Genomic DNA, 19,468 nt, shown 5'->3' with positions numbered 1-19,468 from the left:
TTTTATAATCATTTTTTTCTCCTGGAAGTTCTCAAATACCAAAAATCTCAAGATATTTTATTAGTAGAATCCTTTTATCTTTAATTTTTAATTTCTTATATTTCAGTAAAAGGATGAATATTTTAGTCAGAGCAAAGACTGTGTTTAAAAAATCTGGTAAATAGCTTCTGCCTATAATCATTTAGTAATAGAACCAAAGATATAACTTTCCCAAATCTCTGTACTCCTGAATTTGATATTCCTTGAAACTGTGTCCTCTGTCAGGGCAATATAATAATGCCTAGAACAGATAGGAAATTTATTTGAGTTGACTTCAAATAGGTAGTGATAATGTTATAAATTAAACTTTGTATTACTTTTATGTGCTAATTCCAGTTTTTTAAAAACTATGAAATGCCTATAATTCAAAATTTAAAAGCAAACAAAAATAGACTGTACCTCTCATCTGGAAAAATACTCCTACTGTATTATAAGCATAAAATTGTGATGATATAAATGTGGTATATAATATCCAAAGTTAACTAAAGTCATCACTTGTTCAGATTATTTTTTCTAAGAAATAGATTATATTAACCTATATCTGCTATTTGAAAGTAAATAGAAGTTAGTTCATTTACATGAAAAATTAAAATATGGAAATGGGATATATGTTTAGCATAAGAAGGTCTTATTAGAAAAAAAAGATACTTAAATACCAATAATTGTGTATTATCCAAGATAGCCCCTGTTTATTGCATACTGGGGCTTGCACTTTATATAGTTCAGCCTTATATGCTGCATGCCATTTAAAAATAAGTGTTTATGTAATAGGCTCTCCTGTAATCTTCATAATAGGCTTTTCTCATAATTTATTCTTATAAGGAATGTGGGTGCTTTAAAAACTAAAACAAGTTACCCATCACATTCATAAATAGTAATTTATAACCCCAGAAAATCACTGCAGAACTAAGAAAGATTTAAGAGGATATACAGATTGAGGAAAGACAGTTAGTCTTGATGTAGAAAAATAGAAACAATATGTTTCCTGAAGCAGTCTCAGTCTAAACAGAACAGAGCTGGTTATGATTATATGACAAAATAAGCCTTCTCTGAACAACATAATCAAGAATCTCTTTATTCATAGATATCTTGTTTTAATTCATATCTACTTTGCTCTCACATGCTTTTTTTCAAATAAATTTCCAAATATAAAATTCAGGTTTTAGCTGGTATAGACTTTCTGCATACGAATTTGTATAATTTGCACAATATAAGAAAGTATGCCAATATAGGGCAGAGAAGTATATGAAAAGTCATATTTTCTTCAAATTGGTAAATTATTTTGTATTGTTAAATAGTTATACTTTCCTTTGTTCTGAGGTTTGTTTTATTCATCAGAAATTCACAAGCAGTGTGAATTTACAAATAAAATGTAAAGCAGTGTGTGATTTACAAATAAACATAGCTGTGGGAATGACTACATACCACATACTATACACTACATTCTTACTAAAAAGAAATGGAATTTACTGCTACTTTACCTGTGGTTAAGCATACTTGACCCATTATCTTTGGGCTCAGTATTCTTTGTTTTGAGTACTATGCCAATGTATTCAAAATGTCCAAGTTAAAAGCACACAGAAATACATGACTCTGACCACAAAAAATGAGTTTTAAAGATGAATGACTGAGTAGTATAGGTTTATCATTTCTACTTGCAAATCAGCCACTTCCTATACTGTAAAGCAAAGATTCGCCAAGAATTATGATTTTCAAGCCTACCACTGTTGGCTAGAGCAGTCAGAAAACATAAGATCTCTGAGAAGCTTCTTTTTCAATAAAAAACAACAATGAATATCTAATGGTATCAGTTTCTTCATTGCAATACAACCAGGTTGTGTTGAATTTCAGGGCAAAAAAAAAAAAAAAAGTATATACATAAAATAATACTTTAGAGCTTTTAGAAGAAAATATATTTTAGATTTTAGGTTAAAGGAGTTCTTAAAGACAAAATAACAAAGATCATAAATTATAAGAAAAAGACAGATAAGAGTCCTATCTCAAAATTTAAACAGTACTCAAAACAGGTGAGCTACTGGAAGGAGATGTAAACAATACATATAAAAAACAAAATGTTAATGCATGTATTGTGTAAAGAATGCCTACAAATCAATAAATAGAATTCAACAACCTAATATGTATGTGGGCAGAAGATAAGAACAGGCAATTCACAGAATAAGAAGCCTTTACAACCAATAAATATATGAAAAATTATTCCATCTCTCTGGTAATCAGGAAAATGCAAAGTATAACAATAATATGAGATACTTCATACTCTATCAAATTGGCAAAATGTCAGCCTGACAATACCATGTCCTAGCAAGAATTTAAGAAATATACACTGCTTATGGGAAGTGTGAATTGATACATACATATTTGACAGCATTGTGGCAATATGTTGTAAAATGAAAACGTGGACCACATATGACCCAGGAATTTGACTTCTAAATGTTTATTGTAGAAAAACCCATGTATCTGATGAAGAAGACATGTATAAAGCCAATTAGTGCAAAATAAGGGAGAACAGAATATGTAATTTCTAGGGTTCCCAACTCTAAAGCTTTGAATTTACATATTGAAATAGAGGCAACACCTCTACATTCAGAATATTTCATTTTATATTGAACTAACAATGACCCAATCTGTACTCTGGAGAAGACATGTCATTGAAATCCGTATTAATAGATTCCCAGTGAATGAATTAGCTATTAAAAGAAGCTGAAGTATCCCTGAACCATTTGAAAGAAATTTAATAGGCAGGTTGATTAAAATTTAATAGCTAACTTGTTGGCTATTAAAAGTGCACAGTGTGATAAATCAAGATGTCAGCTCTTCAATTTATGACTTTAGAAAAAAATGATGAAAGAGATTTTGGCTTTCAATAAAACATTTCTTTGACACTTTGTAATTTCATTAATTGTTTGAATAAAAACAGTAAAAAATATAAAATTATGGTTTCTATGGCTTTAAAACTTGTATAACTTTTAAGGATAGTAGGCAGATTATTTTAGCTTTGTTTGTTATTATAAACAACTTGGTCTTGATTAATATGGCTGTCTCTATTTTATAAAGTAGCCCTTTAAAATTGAACTAATCATTGCTTACACTGTCTTTCTGTAGATTGCATGTGTGCTGATATTGTTTTGTTACATAGAAAAGCAAAAAATAGGAAACAAAATATTTAAAATAGAAAATGCCTATTGAATCAGTTCTCCACAGTTCTAGAAGTCTCTTTTATCTATTTACTTTAATTTTGTTTATTTATGTTATGTGAATTAATATGTGAATATGAAAATAAAATAATTGAATATTACAGAAAAGCATATTATAAAAAAGTAATGCACTCCTATAAGGCTCCTAATAAAATTTTGTTGAAACATATTTTTGGGAGAGGGTGCTAAAAAATGTTTGAAAATCACTGATATAAATATGTTTAAGAAAAACTACCAGAGTCATGTGTGACCTTGAATAAATTATGAACATCTCTGGACCTGCGTTCCTTTACATATTGAGCGATGATAGTAGATTAGATAAGATTAAAATCTTATTCCATTGTAAATTCTGGATTATAACCTTTCTCCATTATGTTATACTGCAATTGATTAGGTGATACTTACATACATAAGATATATTTTGGGTATTCTGAATCATTTTTTCCAGTTTTCTTGTTTATATTATAGGTCACTCGCCAAAGAAAGAGACATGTCTTTTTTCCTGTATACCACTTTTCTTAAATATTGAAAAGGAAGTAAAAGCCTCAGGACCCTTTCACTGGAAAGAAGTGCAGGCATGTGTGTGCACGACGGAGCACACAAACATACACCAAAAGCATTTTACATACAATTTTAAGGGTTTCACAACTTCATAGATACCATCTCCTGGTGAAAGATTCCTTGCCTTACACTGAAGTTAGTATTCTAATTCTATAGAAAATACCATCATTAGTGAAATTATTTTTACTTGTACAAAATGAAATCTCTGCTTTGGGCCAAAATTAATGTCTGAAAACAAAAGCACAAAGTCATCACTCAGTAGTCACTCTGCTTTGTGTATAACTCTGACTTGTATGCATCAGTCGATATATATAATGAAAATGACTTCATAAAAGAAAAATATGTCAAACCAAAGGAGAGAGAACCACGAGGGAATTAAGTAGAGGATGAGGTACATTAAGAAAGAAAGAATCATCCAGGTAAAACTATTTTATTGAAATAAAACAAACAGAACATTTACCATGTTATATGTTTATACATAAAAATTTGAAAATTGACGTATATTGGTATGTGACTATTACAGAATGGTTGTATTCAGTTGGTTCATTAGATCACCAAGGTCTTAATTTATAAAACTTTGCCCATTCAATATGATAAAATAAGAATGTAACTACATTTTTAAAAAAATGAAGTGTGAGGGGCAAGCAGAGTGATAGTTCAAGTTATTTTAAGAGCTTTTCAGTATACTTTTGTTAGCCTGCTGTCAAGAAGAAACGTTGTTTGAATTATGTTTCTGAATGATATAATATAAATTCAAGTGAGATCCAACTGTCATCTTGTTTCAGATCTGTTCTTTACTTCACAATTTCAAAGCAGGCGGATCTGCCTTGGAGCTTCAGTCCTCAATTACATGTTCACATTGAACTGGCCTAGGCAGTGCTGTCATTCAGGGCCTCCCAATGTCAAAACACCTATTTTATTTTCATAAGGAAAGAAATGTAGCAGTTTTGTGGTTAAAAACTACACATTTGAAAAGAGTGTACTCATTATTCCATTCAAATTTCACTCATTTAAAAACTTTTATATCAAAACCTCAGTCTTCAGGTATAAAGTTAAAAAAACTCTTCTTAAAATGATTATCTGTGATTTTGAACTTAGTCTTTTTTCAGTAACTTACGGTCTTACAAAAAATCATCAGAAAAACTTGCCTAAGTTTTTCAGCGTGGAATATGAAAATCCTCTTTTGCTTTCTATCATGCTTTCACCAGAAATAAAGATTTTGTGCTTGGTTTTCTGTTGATAGCCTTGTTAATGATTCACATATGTAGAAATTCAATGTTAATTCCTTTTCCATGGTTTTATGAAAGAGCTGACCCTTGTTTCTGATAGCAAATATGCAGGTATGACTAGACTGTAGCCAGGATTTAAGGACTCAGAGAATTAAAGAACAGCTATTTTTCACAGCCACCTTGAGCTGTTTTACCCTATTTAGCTTTTTGAGTCATGGCAGGTTGTACTGTTTCTTTCCCCTCTAATTAATATCTGCAGTTAGTATTCAGGTAGCATTTTCTATTTCCAAATAATTATATGGATGTTTATCTTTGCTTTAAAAGTTTCAGTATTATGGCCACTGGTGTAGTATTAGAAGGAAATAAATCACATTAGAAATTAGACAAATGGCACTCTTCAAAAATTTACTCAAAATATAAAACTACTCATAATTGATAAAATGACTTGTTTTAGTTTTCATATTTTCAGGATGCCATGAATTTCACATAAATTTTTTTCTTTAATTAAGGAAATATTTATTGAGCTCTAAGAACTATCCTAGACATGCGGTATAGAGCAGTGAAAAAACAAAAACCCTATGTATTCCCTGTTTTCCTGGGGTGTACATTCCAGTGAAATTAGCACATAAACATGCTTTTCACATACATAGGCTGTAAGTACCTCCCAGCATCAACGTATTTGTGTTTTCAAACTGGCTAACCAGTAAGCTTAACTTTTCAGCTGAAAAACAGTGACAGATGGTCTGTAAACACTGATTTTCTTGGAAGTCTTCAGCAATTTCACAGCTATTAGAAGGGAAGTTTACAAATCAGAAGTTAGTTGGAGGTTAGAGAAAGAGGCAGGATGGACAGAACCTTGGAAAATAGTATCAGAATTCAAAGTGACCCTATTAAATTGGAGAAGCAGCTAGAAACAAACAGAATAGACTTGGGCAAAGACAAGTGAAATGCAGTGCAGCTACAGAGAAAAGACAAAAGTAACTGCACATAAAAGATGAAGGAAAACAGGTTCTGTGCAGGTTTTTAGGAAAAGATCTAGGCATTGGCAAGAAGCAGGTTTTTTTAGCACAGTCGGTGCTACCTTTCAAAAGTATAACTGAAGTGCCTAAATGTGAGTGGGTACTGTAGGCAACACTTTCTGGGAAAATTGCACTTGTTTGGCATGCCAACAGGAAAAATGGCCTCTTGAGGTCACAGCAAGCTGTGAGTGTCCATTAAAAATTATTAACTTCTTGCACTAGGTGAATCAAATGAGGGATAATTGTTCAGTTATTCAGACATCTCCCTCATTCTTTCAAACTAGCAAACTCATAGAGCTTACCCATAACCTTATATTCTTTGCAAAAAATTAATCACCAAACTTTACATCCTGCTCTGTAATTCCTGTGACTGAGCCCTCACTTGTGTTATAACTCTCCACTTTCAGGACTAAATCAGTTTCAGTGATATTATATTAGTTTTAAATGGTGCATGAAGTATAAAAATGAGCGATAGTTAAAAAGCAACTTAATATAAATAGTGTTTCTTTTTCTGTCAGGAAAAAATGTCCTTAATACCAAGGATAAAGAAAAAACTGATTTTATTTTTAAGTTTTAAATTTTTTTAATAAATGTTTGTGTAGTTTTAGATTTAACAGCAGGTAGATCTCCAATCATGTCACTCATTAGGGCTGTAGATTAATAACAGATTCTGTGTTGCACCCGGATTTGAGGAAGCACGCTACCAAAGCCATGTGGCGGAGACTGAATACTGTTCCATTTCACCAACATTGTGTCATAATACAGCTGTATACCAATCCTTTTCTGCTATTGTTGCTTGCCTTTCTAGCTCAGCAGGAATTGATGATAAATAAGTGAACTTTAAAATTCAGTCTTCCTATATTAGTAGATTTCACTGATATAAGTGCTTTAAATTTAAAGTACATTCAAAAATTAGGAAAACACTAAGAAAAACTGAAAAGGAACTTTATGCTAAGAAAGCTAGAACCAGATAGATTATCTATACAAATTGTGATAGCTTTCTTAGAATTCCATTATGGAGCTCCATTTTTGTATGATTAAACTTTTTTTATTCTCACATTATTAGCTTTTTTTGTAAACTGAATGCTAAACAGAAACCAAAATATTGAGTCACCTGCTTCTTGCTTATGTTTGATTCTTCCCAACTCAATTGTTTCCTTATTCTAACGTATAGATCATCTTTTTTTAAATTACATTCTTTTATCATTTATTTATTAGTTTTTGAATTCAGGTAAATTGACATATAACATTATACTAGTTTCAGGTGTATAACAATTGAATACTTGTATATATTATGAAATGGTCACCACATGAGTCTAGTTCACATTCATCACCATACAAAATTACAGTTTTTTTTCTTCTGATGAGAACTTTTAAGCAGATCATCTTCTTTTACATCAGCAGGTAAAAAAAAAAAAAAAAAAAAAAGGAATATTTTCTTTTATAAGCTATATGAAGCCAGGGAAAAAAGTGACGAGCCATCTTTCCAGCCTACTGTTTGTTTTCCAGTTAGTTTAAATTACATAATGTGTAGGAATAAAGGGGAATGTGTAGAGATGTACATATAAGTCCCAGGCATAAAGATCTTACCCTTATTTGATCTATAAGGAAGTGTAAAAAGTTTGAGCAATTTTATATTTTTAAGGTTTTTACCCTAGTTCATTTTAAGTTGCTTACACCTTTCATTTTTTATTTCAATGCTTATTTAGAGTAACTTTAGAAGACAGCTACTTGTGTTAGAAAACTAACTTTCCTTTTTACTTGAGAAACGGCTGCAATAATAAATATTAGGTAGCAGATACAATTTACAGGTAGTTTGCTTTCTAAAAATGTTGGGCAGACCAAATCCTGTCTCAAACAATTAATCTTAAATTTGTGTAACATCAACAATATCCATGTTTAAGATTAACAGTATCCCATTTCTTATCTGAAAGGCACTGTAGCCAACTCTTTTTAGCTTTTCATACTAATATACCATGTATTTAATTCATCAATGGGAAATAATAACCTGATATGCCCATTATATGATAAATTGAAGTTCTGTCATCTCACTGTGTAAAGACATCTAAATGTATATGAAGTACAATTTCAGCAAATATTCATCGAGCACATAGAAAACTTCTGTGCTAGTTCTATGCTAGTTCTTTGCAGAATGTGTAGGATGCAAACATATGGCTTATTTCCTGATAAAACTGAAACTTTCTAGCTCTAGCGATCAGACAAGCTTTATTGTCCTTTAAATCAATAGTTCACTTACCCAATTTTGAGGTTAAAATATTTATTTGACTGGTAATTTACTATATAACAAAGAGCTATGATTAAGAAAAAATTAAAACTGCCATGGCCAAGTTTTCCCTTTTCATTTTTTTAACATTTCTATGAGTGACTGAATGTTCTTGTCATATTCATTCAATATAGATTACTTTTTATTTTGAGATAGTTGTAGATTCACTTGCAGTTGTATGAAATGATACAGAGATTATGTACCTTTTGCCCAGTTTCCCTCAGTAATATCTTGTAAAACTGTACTACAGTGTCACAGCCAGGACACTGACATTGAAACAGTCCTCCAATTTTGTTCAGATTTCTTCTCTTTTACTTGTATTTAATTGTATTTGTGTGTGTGTGTGTGTTTAGTTCACTGCAATTCTATCACAAGAGTAAGTTTGTGTATCCACCACCATAGCCAAGATACAGAGTCATTCCATCACCTCAAGGATGCCTCATGCTGCCCTTTTATTACCATACCCACCTCCCTCCCGTTTGCATTTTTAAACCCTGGAAACCACTAATCTATTCTCCATTTCTATAATTTTGTCATTTCAAGAATATATGTATTTATGGAATCATTCAGTTTTTGAATTGTCTCTTTTACCCAGTATAATTCTCTAGAAATTCATCCAGGTCATTATGTGTATTGATAGTTGTTCCTTTTTATTCCTGAGTAGTGTTCCATGGTATGGATGTGCCACAGATTGTTTAACCATTCACCAGTTGAAGGACATCTGGGCTCTTTCCCATTATGGGCTATTACAAATAAAGCTGCCAAGACCATTCATCTGTAGGTTTTTGTGTGAACATAAATTTCCAGTTCTCTGGGATAAATGTTCAAGAGTACAATTCCTGGGTGGTATGGTAATTGCATGTTTAGTTTTATAAGAAACTTGCAAACTGTTTTTCAGAGTAGCTGTACTATTTTACATTCCCACCAGCAAAATATGAGTGATCCAGTTTCTCTTCATCCATGCCAGCATTTTTGTCACCACCATTTTTAAGTGTGTAGTAATATCTCATTATGGTTTTAACCTGTATTTTCCTAATGACTAATAACAGTTCTTTTCTCATTATGAGCTTGTTTGCCACCTGTATACCCTCTTCCATAAAATGTCTGTTTATACTTTTGGCCCATTTTCTAATTGGATTGTTTTTGGTTTTGTTTCTTGTTGATTGTTTTTTACTGTTGACTTTTGGGAGTTGTCCAAAGTCCCATATATCCCAGATACTAGTCCTTTGTTGGATTGCAAATATTTGTAAATTTGTTTGCAAGTATTTTCTCCTGTTCTATATATTTCTATTCTCTAATATATATATTTAAATTAATATATACCTGTGTTTTCAACCTATCCTTATATAATTTGTGGTTTTTTTTCTTCATTTTTCTTTTCTTTATCATCTAACATAAATATACATTCTGCCTATCATTTCCATACATGGCCTAATTATATTTAATAAAACTGTCATTCTCAATTTTTTGCTTTTTTGGTTAAATGACTCTTGAGGGTGGGAGGTTGTAATGCATACTGACAGTATGTTAGAGATTAAGTACATCTGTTCATAAAGAGATGAAAGAGTTTAACTTTGTTACTTTGCTATGCCAAAGTCCAAACAACCAGTTGGAAAATGGAAAATGGAATTATATATATTGCTTGATACCATGAAGTTAATATTTTATTTAAAATATTTAAAAATAATATCCTTATGATCATTTTATCAGATTTGTAAGTTCACCTAATTAGTATGCTTACTATGGTGTACTAATAAGTGTGATTGCATTTTAGTTTATTTCAATTTAAAGAATTCTTCTTCATAGAATTTTAAGTAATGTCAAAATCTTCTGTTGTGTCAACAGCTGCTCTCCAAATGAGTGTTTTATCATAAATGTTGCCTTTTATTATTTCATTGAAAACAACCCAATGGTTTCCGTGATTGAGGGAATGTTTTGTTTAATTTTAACTTTTCTTTCTGTGTTTTAAACTTTTCTTTCAGCTTTTGTTTTGTGTTATATGTTTTGTTTATATGGAAGACAATATTTTGCTTTTTTTAAAAATTTTTCATTTTTAGCAAGCATGGGAATATATTTTTGCTTACACTCTGGGAAAGAGAAGACCCTAAATGTGGCTTAATCAACATTGTAAATCATTTAATTTCTTTCCCATTGAGTTGGATATGTGCCTTGTTGGAAACGTGTGCTTTAGTGGCATATATTTTTGAGTCGAACTAGCTGCCTGCCTGTAATCAGGACTATATCAACTGTTGTCATTCTAAATGTTTCCTTTCCTTTTTTTCAAACACATTTGCCTGATTGACCTTTTTTTTTCTCTGTCTTTCTATGGGGCTGCTCCAGGAGCCATGGCTAATCATCTTATAAGCAATGCTCTGCTTCGTCCGCATGGTACTAACAATCCCTATAATACATTGCTTGGGGAACCGGCGGTCTGTAACAACCCTTCTGTCAGCATGTACAACGCACAAGGTGTGCTGGAGTTTATCTTAATTTTTTCAAGTGAGAGTCCCAGTTTATGTAGCTTTTATGGCCACATTCTATTTTTCTTTCTTTCCTCCTGCCTTTTCTTTCTTTTGGAAGCAGACGCACAGACTCTTTTTGCCTCCCACCCCTCTTGGTGCTTTTATTTTCCATTTTCCTTAGGTTTTCTTAGTAAGAAATGGATTCCTTCCTTCTGATAAACAAATGCTTGATTCATCAATATGTGTTTGTTTCTCTGTAATGTTGTAAAATGTATTGTGGTTTGTCAGTGCTTTTCTTGTTGTTGATTGATTTCTATATTAAATACCTATGTATTCATTTTAAGAAATGAGATATTTGCCTAAGGTAAGTAAGATAAAGGAAGACTTGATTCAGCAATCTTAAGATCAAGAAAGTAATCTTACTCTGTTATACCATGACGCACACTCTAGGCACAAACATCACTACTGATGAAAGCACTTAGATCAACTCCATGGAAAACACTGAAATAAGCTGTGGTGGAAAGAACAGTGAATTGAACAGTAGCAGATCAGGTTCTACCATAGCTTGATATTGCCTCTATGAACTGGCTCAGGAAGGTCATGAAATGCTTTTTCTACTGTGGCTGCATGTTAAAAACAAGGGTTTTGAATATGGTTCCTCTGTATATCCTCCAACTGTAAATGATTTAAAAATTTAATTGTATCTCAAACACATAAGCATAAATCTCTTTAAAACCACTTACAATGTAAGCATTTTTATGTGACTTTTTACCTTCTCTAAGCTAAAAAATGTATTGGGGCACAAGAAATTAAAAATATTCATATCATAAATAAAGTGACCACAGGAAAAACTTATTCAAGTAAAAGTGTCATAAAAGAAAAATTTTAGTCAGTGATACACCTATTTAAAATTATATTTGAAAGAAAATTCACAATAACAAAGAGACTTCAGTGGTTCCTTCAAGTTGCATGAGACAGATTAGCAATATTTTAAATTTTTCCCAGACAATCTTGAATAAAATTTCTATTATCCTCTTTGGGAATCTTTGTGTGTGTGTGTGTGTTTTCCTTGTCAGTCAGAGGTAAAAGATTAGTGGCATGAGTGTGAAAAACTTGGTGTGCATGCTTATTCCAGAAAAGCATGTTTGTTGCAACATGGTCATTGGGTGTCTAAAACCATCTGAGTTTCCCAGGTGACACCTTGTCAGATACGAAGGATAATTTTAAATTATTTCAAAAATACCAAAGCCAGTAAGTCAGAAGTGACTTCAGGAATAGTCAAGTTGTTTTCCAATAGGATTAAATAATTAAGCAAACTGTCAGTTTTATCCAGTTTCTTAAGGGCCTACACCTAAGAATCATAGACTTAGAATCAAAAGAATAGATAGAACTCATTGAATCCTCTTTACCACATTGTGGATGTTCTGTCAACCAGTGCTTAAGTATTTCCTCTAATGAGGCCCTTCCTACCTCAGGATTTTATATATTCAATTGTTGAAATGCTCCATTCGTTATAAATATTTTTTCTTTCCACCAAGTCGAAATTTGCCTCTGGCCGTGATGCTTAGGTTTGCCTTCTAGAACAAAGATGAGCAGAGCATTTTTCTGCTGTCTGTGGCAATCCTTTAAATACTTGAAGGCAGTTAATCTGGCTTCTTTTAGTCCTCCATTTTCTAGTAAAGCAACCTCAGTGCTATCAGTAGGAGAAAGTTTCTTCATGGTTGTCCCCCTTTACATTGTCTACCATTTGTCAATGTCCCTATTTCATTGTAGCACTCAATGATGTGTATATTACATAATGCACTAAATGTGGTTTGTCAGAACAATTTTGCAGACCTTATAGAGTCTTGTTCGGGTTTTTCTCTTTATTTTCATTGGGCTAAATGACATAAATGTGTCCTTAGAGTATTGTAAATTGTTCTGACATATTAATAAGTTTTGAAAGATGTTAAATGAAGATTTACACCATATTTGCATATTAAATCTATTCTACATTATTCACCTTATGCAAAGAGTTGTTGGAAATTGTTTTAAAATAAGTAATAATTTAGATCATATTTTGTTTTGCTTTTTTGATTATTCAGATATAATTTCTAATGTCTTAAATAATGAAAAACTAACAATCATTAATCTGTATGTTTTCCTTAATTCAGTATCTGCCTTCTTGTCTTATTTTACTCCTGGTATCCTAAGTTAGGAGATTTTTCTAAGGATGGAACACTATTATAAACACTATCAAAGTGAAATTCTCACGACAAAATTTAAAATAATACCATATAAATCCAAAGTTTTATTCCTATCGAGCCTATTACTGAATATTGCTATTAAAATTATCAAAAAATACACAAAGGATTCTTCGGAATGGATTTGATGTTTATGCCAGTAAATTAAATTCTACTGACTTTTCTTAAAAACAAAAGTAAATAATTTTATTATTGGTTTTCAGAGTCAGAAATGGAATTGTTCAACTACTTTATGTTTTAATATTTTTGAGATGTTAAGAAACTATGGTAGTGCTTAAAATAATTTTTTTACCACTGAACAAAAAACTTGGTGATTGTCATATTGCTACTAATCTTATGCTTTCAGATGAATGCACTTATATTCTTACTGGCAAGGTGAAATCTTACATGAAATATAGGTGGCTCGGTATGTACTGGAGTGGTTTATGTTGAATTACCACTTGGTTCTGTTCTGTTGGTCCTTTAATTCTGTTGTACCAATGCCATCCAAGCAAAGACGCATTCAGATTTAAAGTATCCATTTTTGTTTGTGATGCCTTTATTTAAAATATGTAAAGATATGTTACAGTATTACTAATGCATATAGAGTTAGGAATAAAGATGAATAATATAATTTTGTTATATTAGATTCAGATTCTATCTGTGGAAATATTTAAAACTTCATGCATAGTATTTCTGGACCATTATCTTCTTGTCAGTATTGGAGAATTTAGCTTGTGTTAGATAAATCTTATTATAGTTAACCTGTCAACAAAATGTAATATGGAGAAGTCATGCTTTTACAAGTTAATTTACATTTTAAAGTAATTTAATTCAATTCTAAAACTTTAAAGAAAAACATATCTTTAGGATAGGATATAGTGAAGAATACATTATAGTTGTCAAGAATACAAGGTTATGGTATAAAGTATATAAATAAATATTCTGTTATAGCTTTCAAAGCCTAAGGCAGATGTGAAGAGAAGGAGGTAGATAGTAGTGCACAGAGTCAATCTAGAAGATTCCCATTATGATCCCAGTTCTGCCACGGTTAGCAGAAGTGGTGTTAGATAAGGCTCAGTCTCTTGTGATTGAAGCTTCCTCATCTTAAAAAGCAGGAGCTGAACTTCAATTATCTCTTATGTGCTTTCCAGTTCTAAAATGTTATCATTTACGGAAGGAGCCATAATGAGCCTACTAGCAATTTCCATCTGTTGCAATACTAGTTTGGCTTTTTATTTCCAATTCTTTTTCTAAATGTGTTTTGAAACTTTAAAAGAAATTTTCTCTGCATTTTGAAATATTGTTGGTCTTTTGCTGAGAAGCAAATCGACTTTTAAAGTACAAAAACAGTATCTCTAAAGCAACGGCTAAATTATAACAAGTTGGAATCTCTTGAAATGATATAGCCCAATGACTTGGCTGGTTTTTATTTTGTGATGATTTAACCTTCTTATAAACAAAATCAGCAAGAGCAGGTTTTTTGACAGGATTAAAATATGACGGTTTTCTTTTTTTAATAATTTTGCTACTATTGTTCTTAAAGGATTAACTTTTAAAATGTTAGATTGCATATGATTGTGCAACAATCCAGAAGAAAACCTGATATTGATTGGTGGTATTTTTTCCCCCTCACATTTTCTTGATACAGCATAATGGTTGCATTTAACCTTTTTCTTTCTCCATAGTTATACAACTTTTGAATATGAGCTCCAGAAATGACAGTATCGATCAGTATAATTTACAAATGATAAAAAGCATTTGTATAGGTACAGTGGGAGAAAAATAACCTTTGTACATGAAAAGAGAAGATACATAAGAGAAAACACAATTATGAAAAGTTCAAACTGTGGTATTTTTCTCTGTATATAAACGAAAGAATTTATTTATAATCTTACTGAAAAATTTTAAAGTTAAATGACATTCCTTAGAAGCAAGTATGTCCTAACCTATACACACACACATATACATAATACTGAATTATAGTTGTGGAAATAGTCATAGCTTGCCCTCAAGATTTTACTCTCTTTGGTTGGTGTGATAATTTTAACTTTAAAATAAGTGTGTATTTGTTTGAAATTTATGAACTGCAGAAACGCTTATTAAAGACTCATTAGCATGTATTATGGGGGTTTCTTATTTTCTGACTAACATTTCAGTATTTTTAATTATGATAAACCATGTAACACAGACTCATGAATTTTGGGGCAGTGGAACTATTTCCTTTGACTCTTTTTTCTGCATATCATCAATTTGCTTTTTACTCATGTTTCTTCTACTGTCGCTGTAAGCTTACTTGTTGTTTTTTCTTTCCTTTTCTTCATGCTGTCGTTTAGAGCCCTACAGAGAGACAAGTATGGGAGTAAAGCTAAACATTGCATATCAAATGTAATTTTTTTTAGTTCACTTTTATTGCATCACATATAGATGATGTAGTTATTAAAAACAGTTCATCTCACAATTTAAAAACTAAAGAACCTATGAATCAACTTATATAAATATATGTTAATAGAGATTAGACGCTTTTGTTGTCTGATTCTTTTATTGTGTCACATAACATAGTTGTTAAGTCTCATGTAATGTTTGTGTGAGTTAAATTGTTTTTAAATTAAGCATTTATTTTTGCTAAGTAATTCATAAACTTTTAATTTTCATTACTACATTCCATCATACAAATACATGTCACATGCAACATACCCAGTTTATTTAACTATGGCTGTTTTCAAGCCATACCCAATGCATTGACAACAGAAATAATAAACACGTTTCAATGCATCAGTTGCTCAACCATAACCATCAAGCCTACCATAGCAGCCTCTGCAGCAACAATCACCCATCACATATGGCCCTTTAAAAAGCATTTACTTTTATTTTTTCTTAACATTGTGGATTTGTCTACAAGATATCTTATAACATGAAAATAAATCGCTTCACCCTATGTCTGTGATGGCTGCTTTTTTAATGTATTTAATGCATTGCTATTTTTGAAAACTGTGTTACTTGAATACAGAGTATGCATCAGAAGTCCATATAAAAATTGTTATATTTGGGATACTTTATTTAAACAAGTAATGAACTAGTTCAGTTTTGGTAAACATAACTGCATCACAGATATAGAATGAATGCTATATTTTCACAAGTTAGTGATGTTTTGACAAGTTTAATAGAATTCTTCAATTAATTGTTCTATAAAGAAATACCCTTTATTATTTAGCAGTATTCGTTAAATGTTTGTGTTTTATTTTCTTTTGTGGTTGCATTTGGAGAGATTTATGGAACTATTATAGATCCTTGGATTTCTGTTCAAGAAAATGCAAAAACCTTGAAGAAGCATGTGGTCAAATTTATTTCACTGCAGCTGTTTCTTCCCAGAATAAGACATTTAATCTCTTTTAAACCCAAAGTTTAATATGCACACAAAGTCATCACTCGTTATGAAATGGAACCTTCAATACTGACACTGCGTTTTTAGGAATCAGATCCCCCATGTCTTTACAGTCTTTTGTAGAATTATCTAATGACCCTAAACAATTACTAACGGATTAATATATAATAGTAACCAAAGTACTTATAGCAGAAAAAAAAATTGGAAAGTAAATCCAAATATTTTTGTTTTGAAAGTTCCTATGTGCAAATTATTTTGAAGTGCCATTTATTCGACTAGGCATTATTTCATGACTATATCATTCTGACAAATTTAACATAATCCTTTTGTAGTTTTGTGTATAGGGATTATTTTCAATCTTATAAATTACATATCAGATTATTAGAAACTGCTTGAATCTTTTACTTTGACCAGTATATTCAAAGTACCACACATGAATTATGTTAATTTTATACCTATTGCAATGTTAAGACAGCACATAAAATTAAAGGTAATGAATTATTGGATTGACTTTGGTGTGTATAAATTGAAAGCTATGAATGACTACAGCAAAATTTTGCGTTTTTTCCCCTAAGTTATAACCAAATATGTTTCAAATACTGTCAAACAATGTTTGTGTGGAAATTGCAAATTTATAGGGTTTTTTTAAATTCTTTTAAAGATTTACTTTAAATACTTCTTGTCTGTTTATAAGATTTCTATCAATTGTCCAAGTATACATATACATGTAGATATGTACATATAGATTTAATATTTTTTTATTTCCAAACATTTTATACTTAATTAAAATTGCTAGCAATTTATACATACTTCATAGTCGGGTGTTTTTGCTTTTCTGTTTGTGTGTGTGTTCTATGGCCAATTGGATATAAATGTCATGATGTTTTGTAATCTTTTTCAGAGGGGCTTCTGAACAATGCCAGGGATACAAGTGTCATGGATACTCTACCACTGAATGGTAACCATGGCAATAGTTACAGCATTGCCAGTGGCGAATACTTGAGCAACTGTGTGCAAATCATAGACCGTGGCTATAACCATAACGAGACCGCCCTAGAGAAAAAGATTCTGAAGGAACTCACTTCCAACTATATCCCGTCTTACCTGAATAACCATGAGCGCTCCAGCGAACAGAACAGGAATTTGATGAACAAGCTGGTGAATAACCTGGGCAGTGGGAGTGAAGATGATGCCATTGTCCTGGATGATGCCACCTCCTTTAACCATGAGGAGAGTCTGGGCCTAGAACTTATTCATGAGGAATCTGATGCTCCTTTGCTGCCCCCAAGAGTTTACTCCACAGAGAACCACCAGCCACATCATTACACCAGAAGGCGGATCCCCCAAGACCACAGTGAGAGCTTTTTCCCTTTGCTAACCAACGAGCACACAGAAGATCTCCAGTCACCCCATAGGGACTCTCTCTACACCAGCATGCCGGCACTGGCTGGTGTGCCTGCCGCAGAGAGCATTACCACCAGCACCCAGACCGAACCCCCACCGGCCAAATGTGGTGATGCCGAAGATGTTTACTACAAAAGCATGCCAAACCTAGGCTCCAGAAACCACATCCATCAGCTGCATACCTACTACCAGCTAGGTCGCGGTAGCAGTGATGGATTTATAGTTCCTCCAAACAAAGATGGGACCCCTCCAGAGGGGAGTTCAAAAGGACCTGCTCATTTGGTCACTAGCCTATAGAAGATGACAGAAATTTAAGCCAACAAAACTGCTAACACCTGGTTGACTGTTCTGAGTTGATATAAGCAGTGGTAATAATGTGTGTACTCCTAAATCTTTATGCTGTTCTTAAACGACAAACACAAACTCTCAGACTTCTTTTTTTTTTTTCTTTTTTCTTTTTAAACTGGGATTTTTTTAGGTCAGCCCAGGGGAGAAAGATAATTGCTGAAATTCCCCTGTGCCAGCTTCTTTCCCGTCCTTCCCCCCTCAGATGGAGACTTCATTATGTTAATGAACGAGATTTGAAGAAAATGGCGCTCATTGTGGCCTTGTTGAATTATGTTGTGTTTGTTCTAACATCTCTGATGCTCTGTTACTATAATTACAAGGACCTGATTTTTTAAAAGGCCAGAACACTTGTTTGAAATTAGTAACAATGCTGCATCTAGATTGGAGTGCTGCACAAACATAAAATCAAAGCAAACTATCACATAGTGGTTTTTAGTTGCTCACAGCCTGAATTCACCACAGCGGGAATAGCTGAGGTGTACAAAATAAAACAACAAAATCGATAATGAAATGGAGGGGAATTCTAGAATTATATGCTAAATGCATATTTTATGATTTGCTGTATTAACTGATGATAAAACTAATGGCAGAAAAAAAATTTGAACAATTCTATGTAATGTACAGATACTAGCATTGCACATGTAGTCTGCTTTCTGTTCTTCCAGAATTTGAGTCCTGTTAATGTAGTGGAAAAAAAAGAAATTTTCTTTTTCTTTCGTGCTGGTCTTGCAAGTTTGTCTACCAGTAAGAGAGCAAAGTTTCCTTCCTTTCTTCTTTCTTTCTTCATTTTCTTTTTTTTTCTTTCTTTCTTTTGTTCTTTTTTTTTTTGCCTTTTTTTTCCTTTAAAATTTCACATGGCAAAAAATAAATAAATAAATAAATAAATGAAGCTATCACTTTATAAGAATCATTTTCTAGTAATGCAAACAAATTATTTTTTACAAAAAAAATAAAATAAATAAAATTAGACTTCCTTCCCTCACTATATATCTTTATTCAGTCAGAATATTTCCGAGAACATTTTTGCAATTAGAGCAGGAAGAACTTTTCTGTTTACAGTGCACATCTGTTGTAATGCAAAGCATATTTGGCAAGCAATTCATCACTAAGAGAGTAGCTATGATTCTAGAAGTAAAGAGGTGTCAATAGAACTAGTGGGGCTTCTGCATGTGAAAAATGGTATCCCATGGGTGTGAAAGTGCTGAATGCTCAGTCTGTTCCCCAAGTGGGCACCTGCACTACCAATTTTTAAAAGAAATTCATTCCCTCGTAGAAAGAATCGAAAGGTCAATTATTTTGAAGT

At 32.0% G+C, this 19,468-nt stretch overlaps 1 protein-coding gene across 7 annotated transcripts in view; it reads left to right on the top strand.

Moving 5' to 3' along the window:
• Positions 1-18,957, top strand: part of ADGRL3 (adhesion G protein-coupled receptor L3) — an 858,314-nt gene extending 839,357 nt beyond the window's left edge. For all 7 annotated transcript variants that reach the window (XM_059922921.1, XM_059922920.1, XM_059922919.1 and 4 more), the window contains one exon: positions 17,315-18,957. In XM_059922921.1, coding sequence (XP_059778904.1) covers positions 17,315-18,114 — 800 coding nt within the window. In that variant the 3' untranslated portion in view covers positions 18,115-18,957. The remainder of the gene's footprint in view (positions 1-17,314) is intronic.
• Positions 18,958-19,468: the final 511 nt, after the last annotated feature.

Source organism: Balaenoptera ricei, chromosome 5, assembly GCF_028023285.1.
Source record: "Balaenoptera ricei isolate mBalRic1 chromosome 5, mBalRic1.hap2, whole genome shotgun sequence".
Taxonomy (NCBI): Eukaryota; Metazoa; Chordata; class Mammalia; order Artiodactyla; family Balaenopteridae; genus Balaenoptera; species Balaenoptera ricei.
The sequence above is the reverse complement of the archived record's forward strand: the minus strand, read 5'-3'. Positions and strand labels throughout refer to the sequence as shown.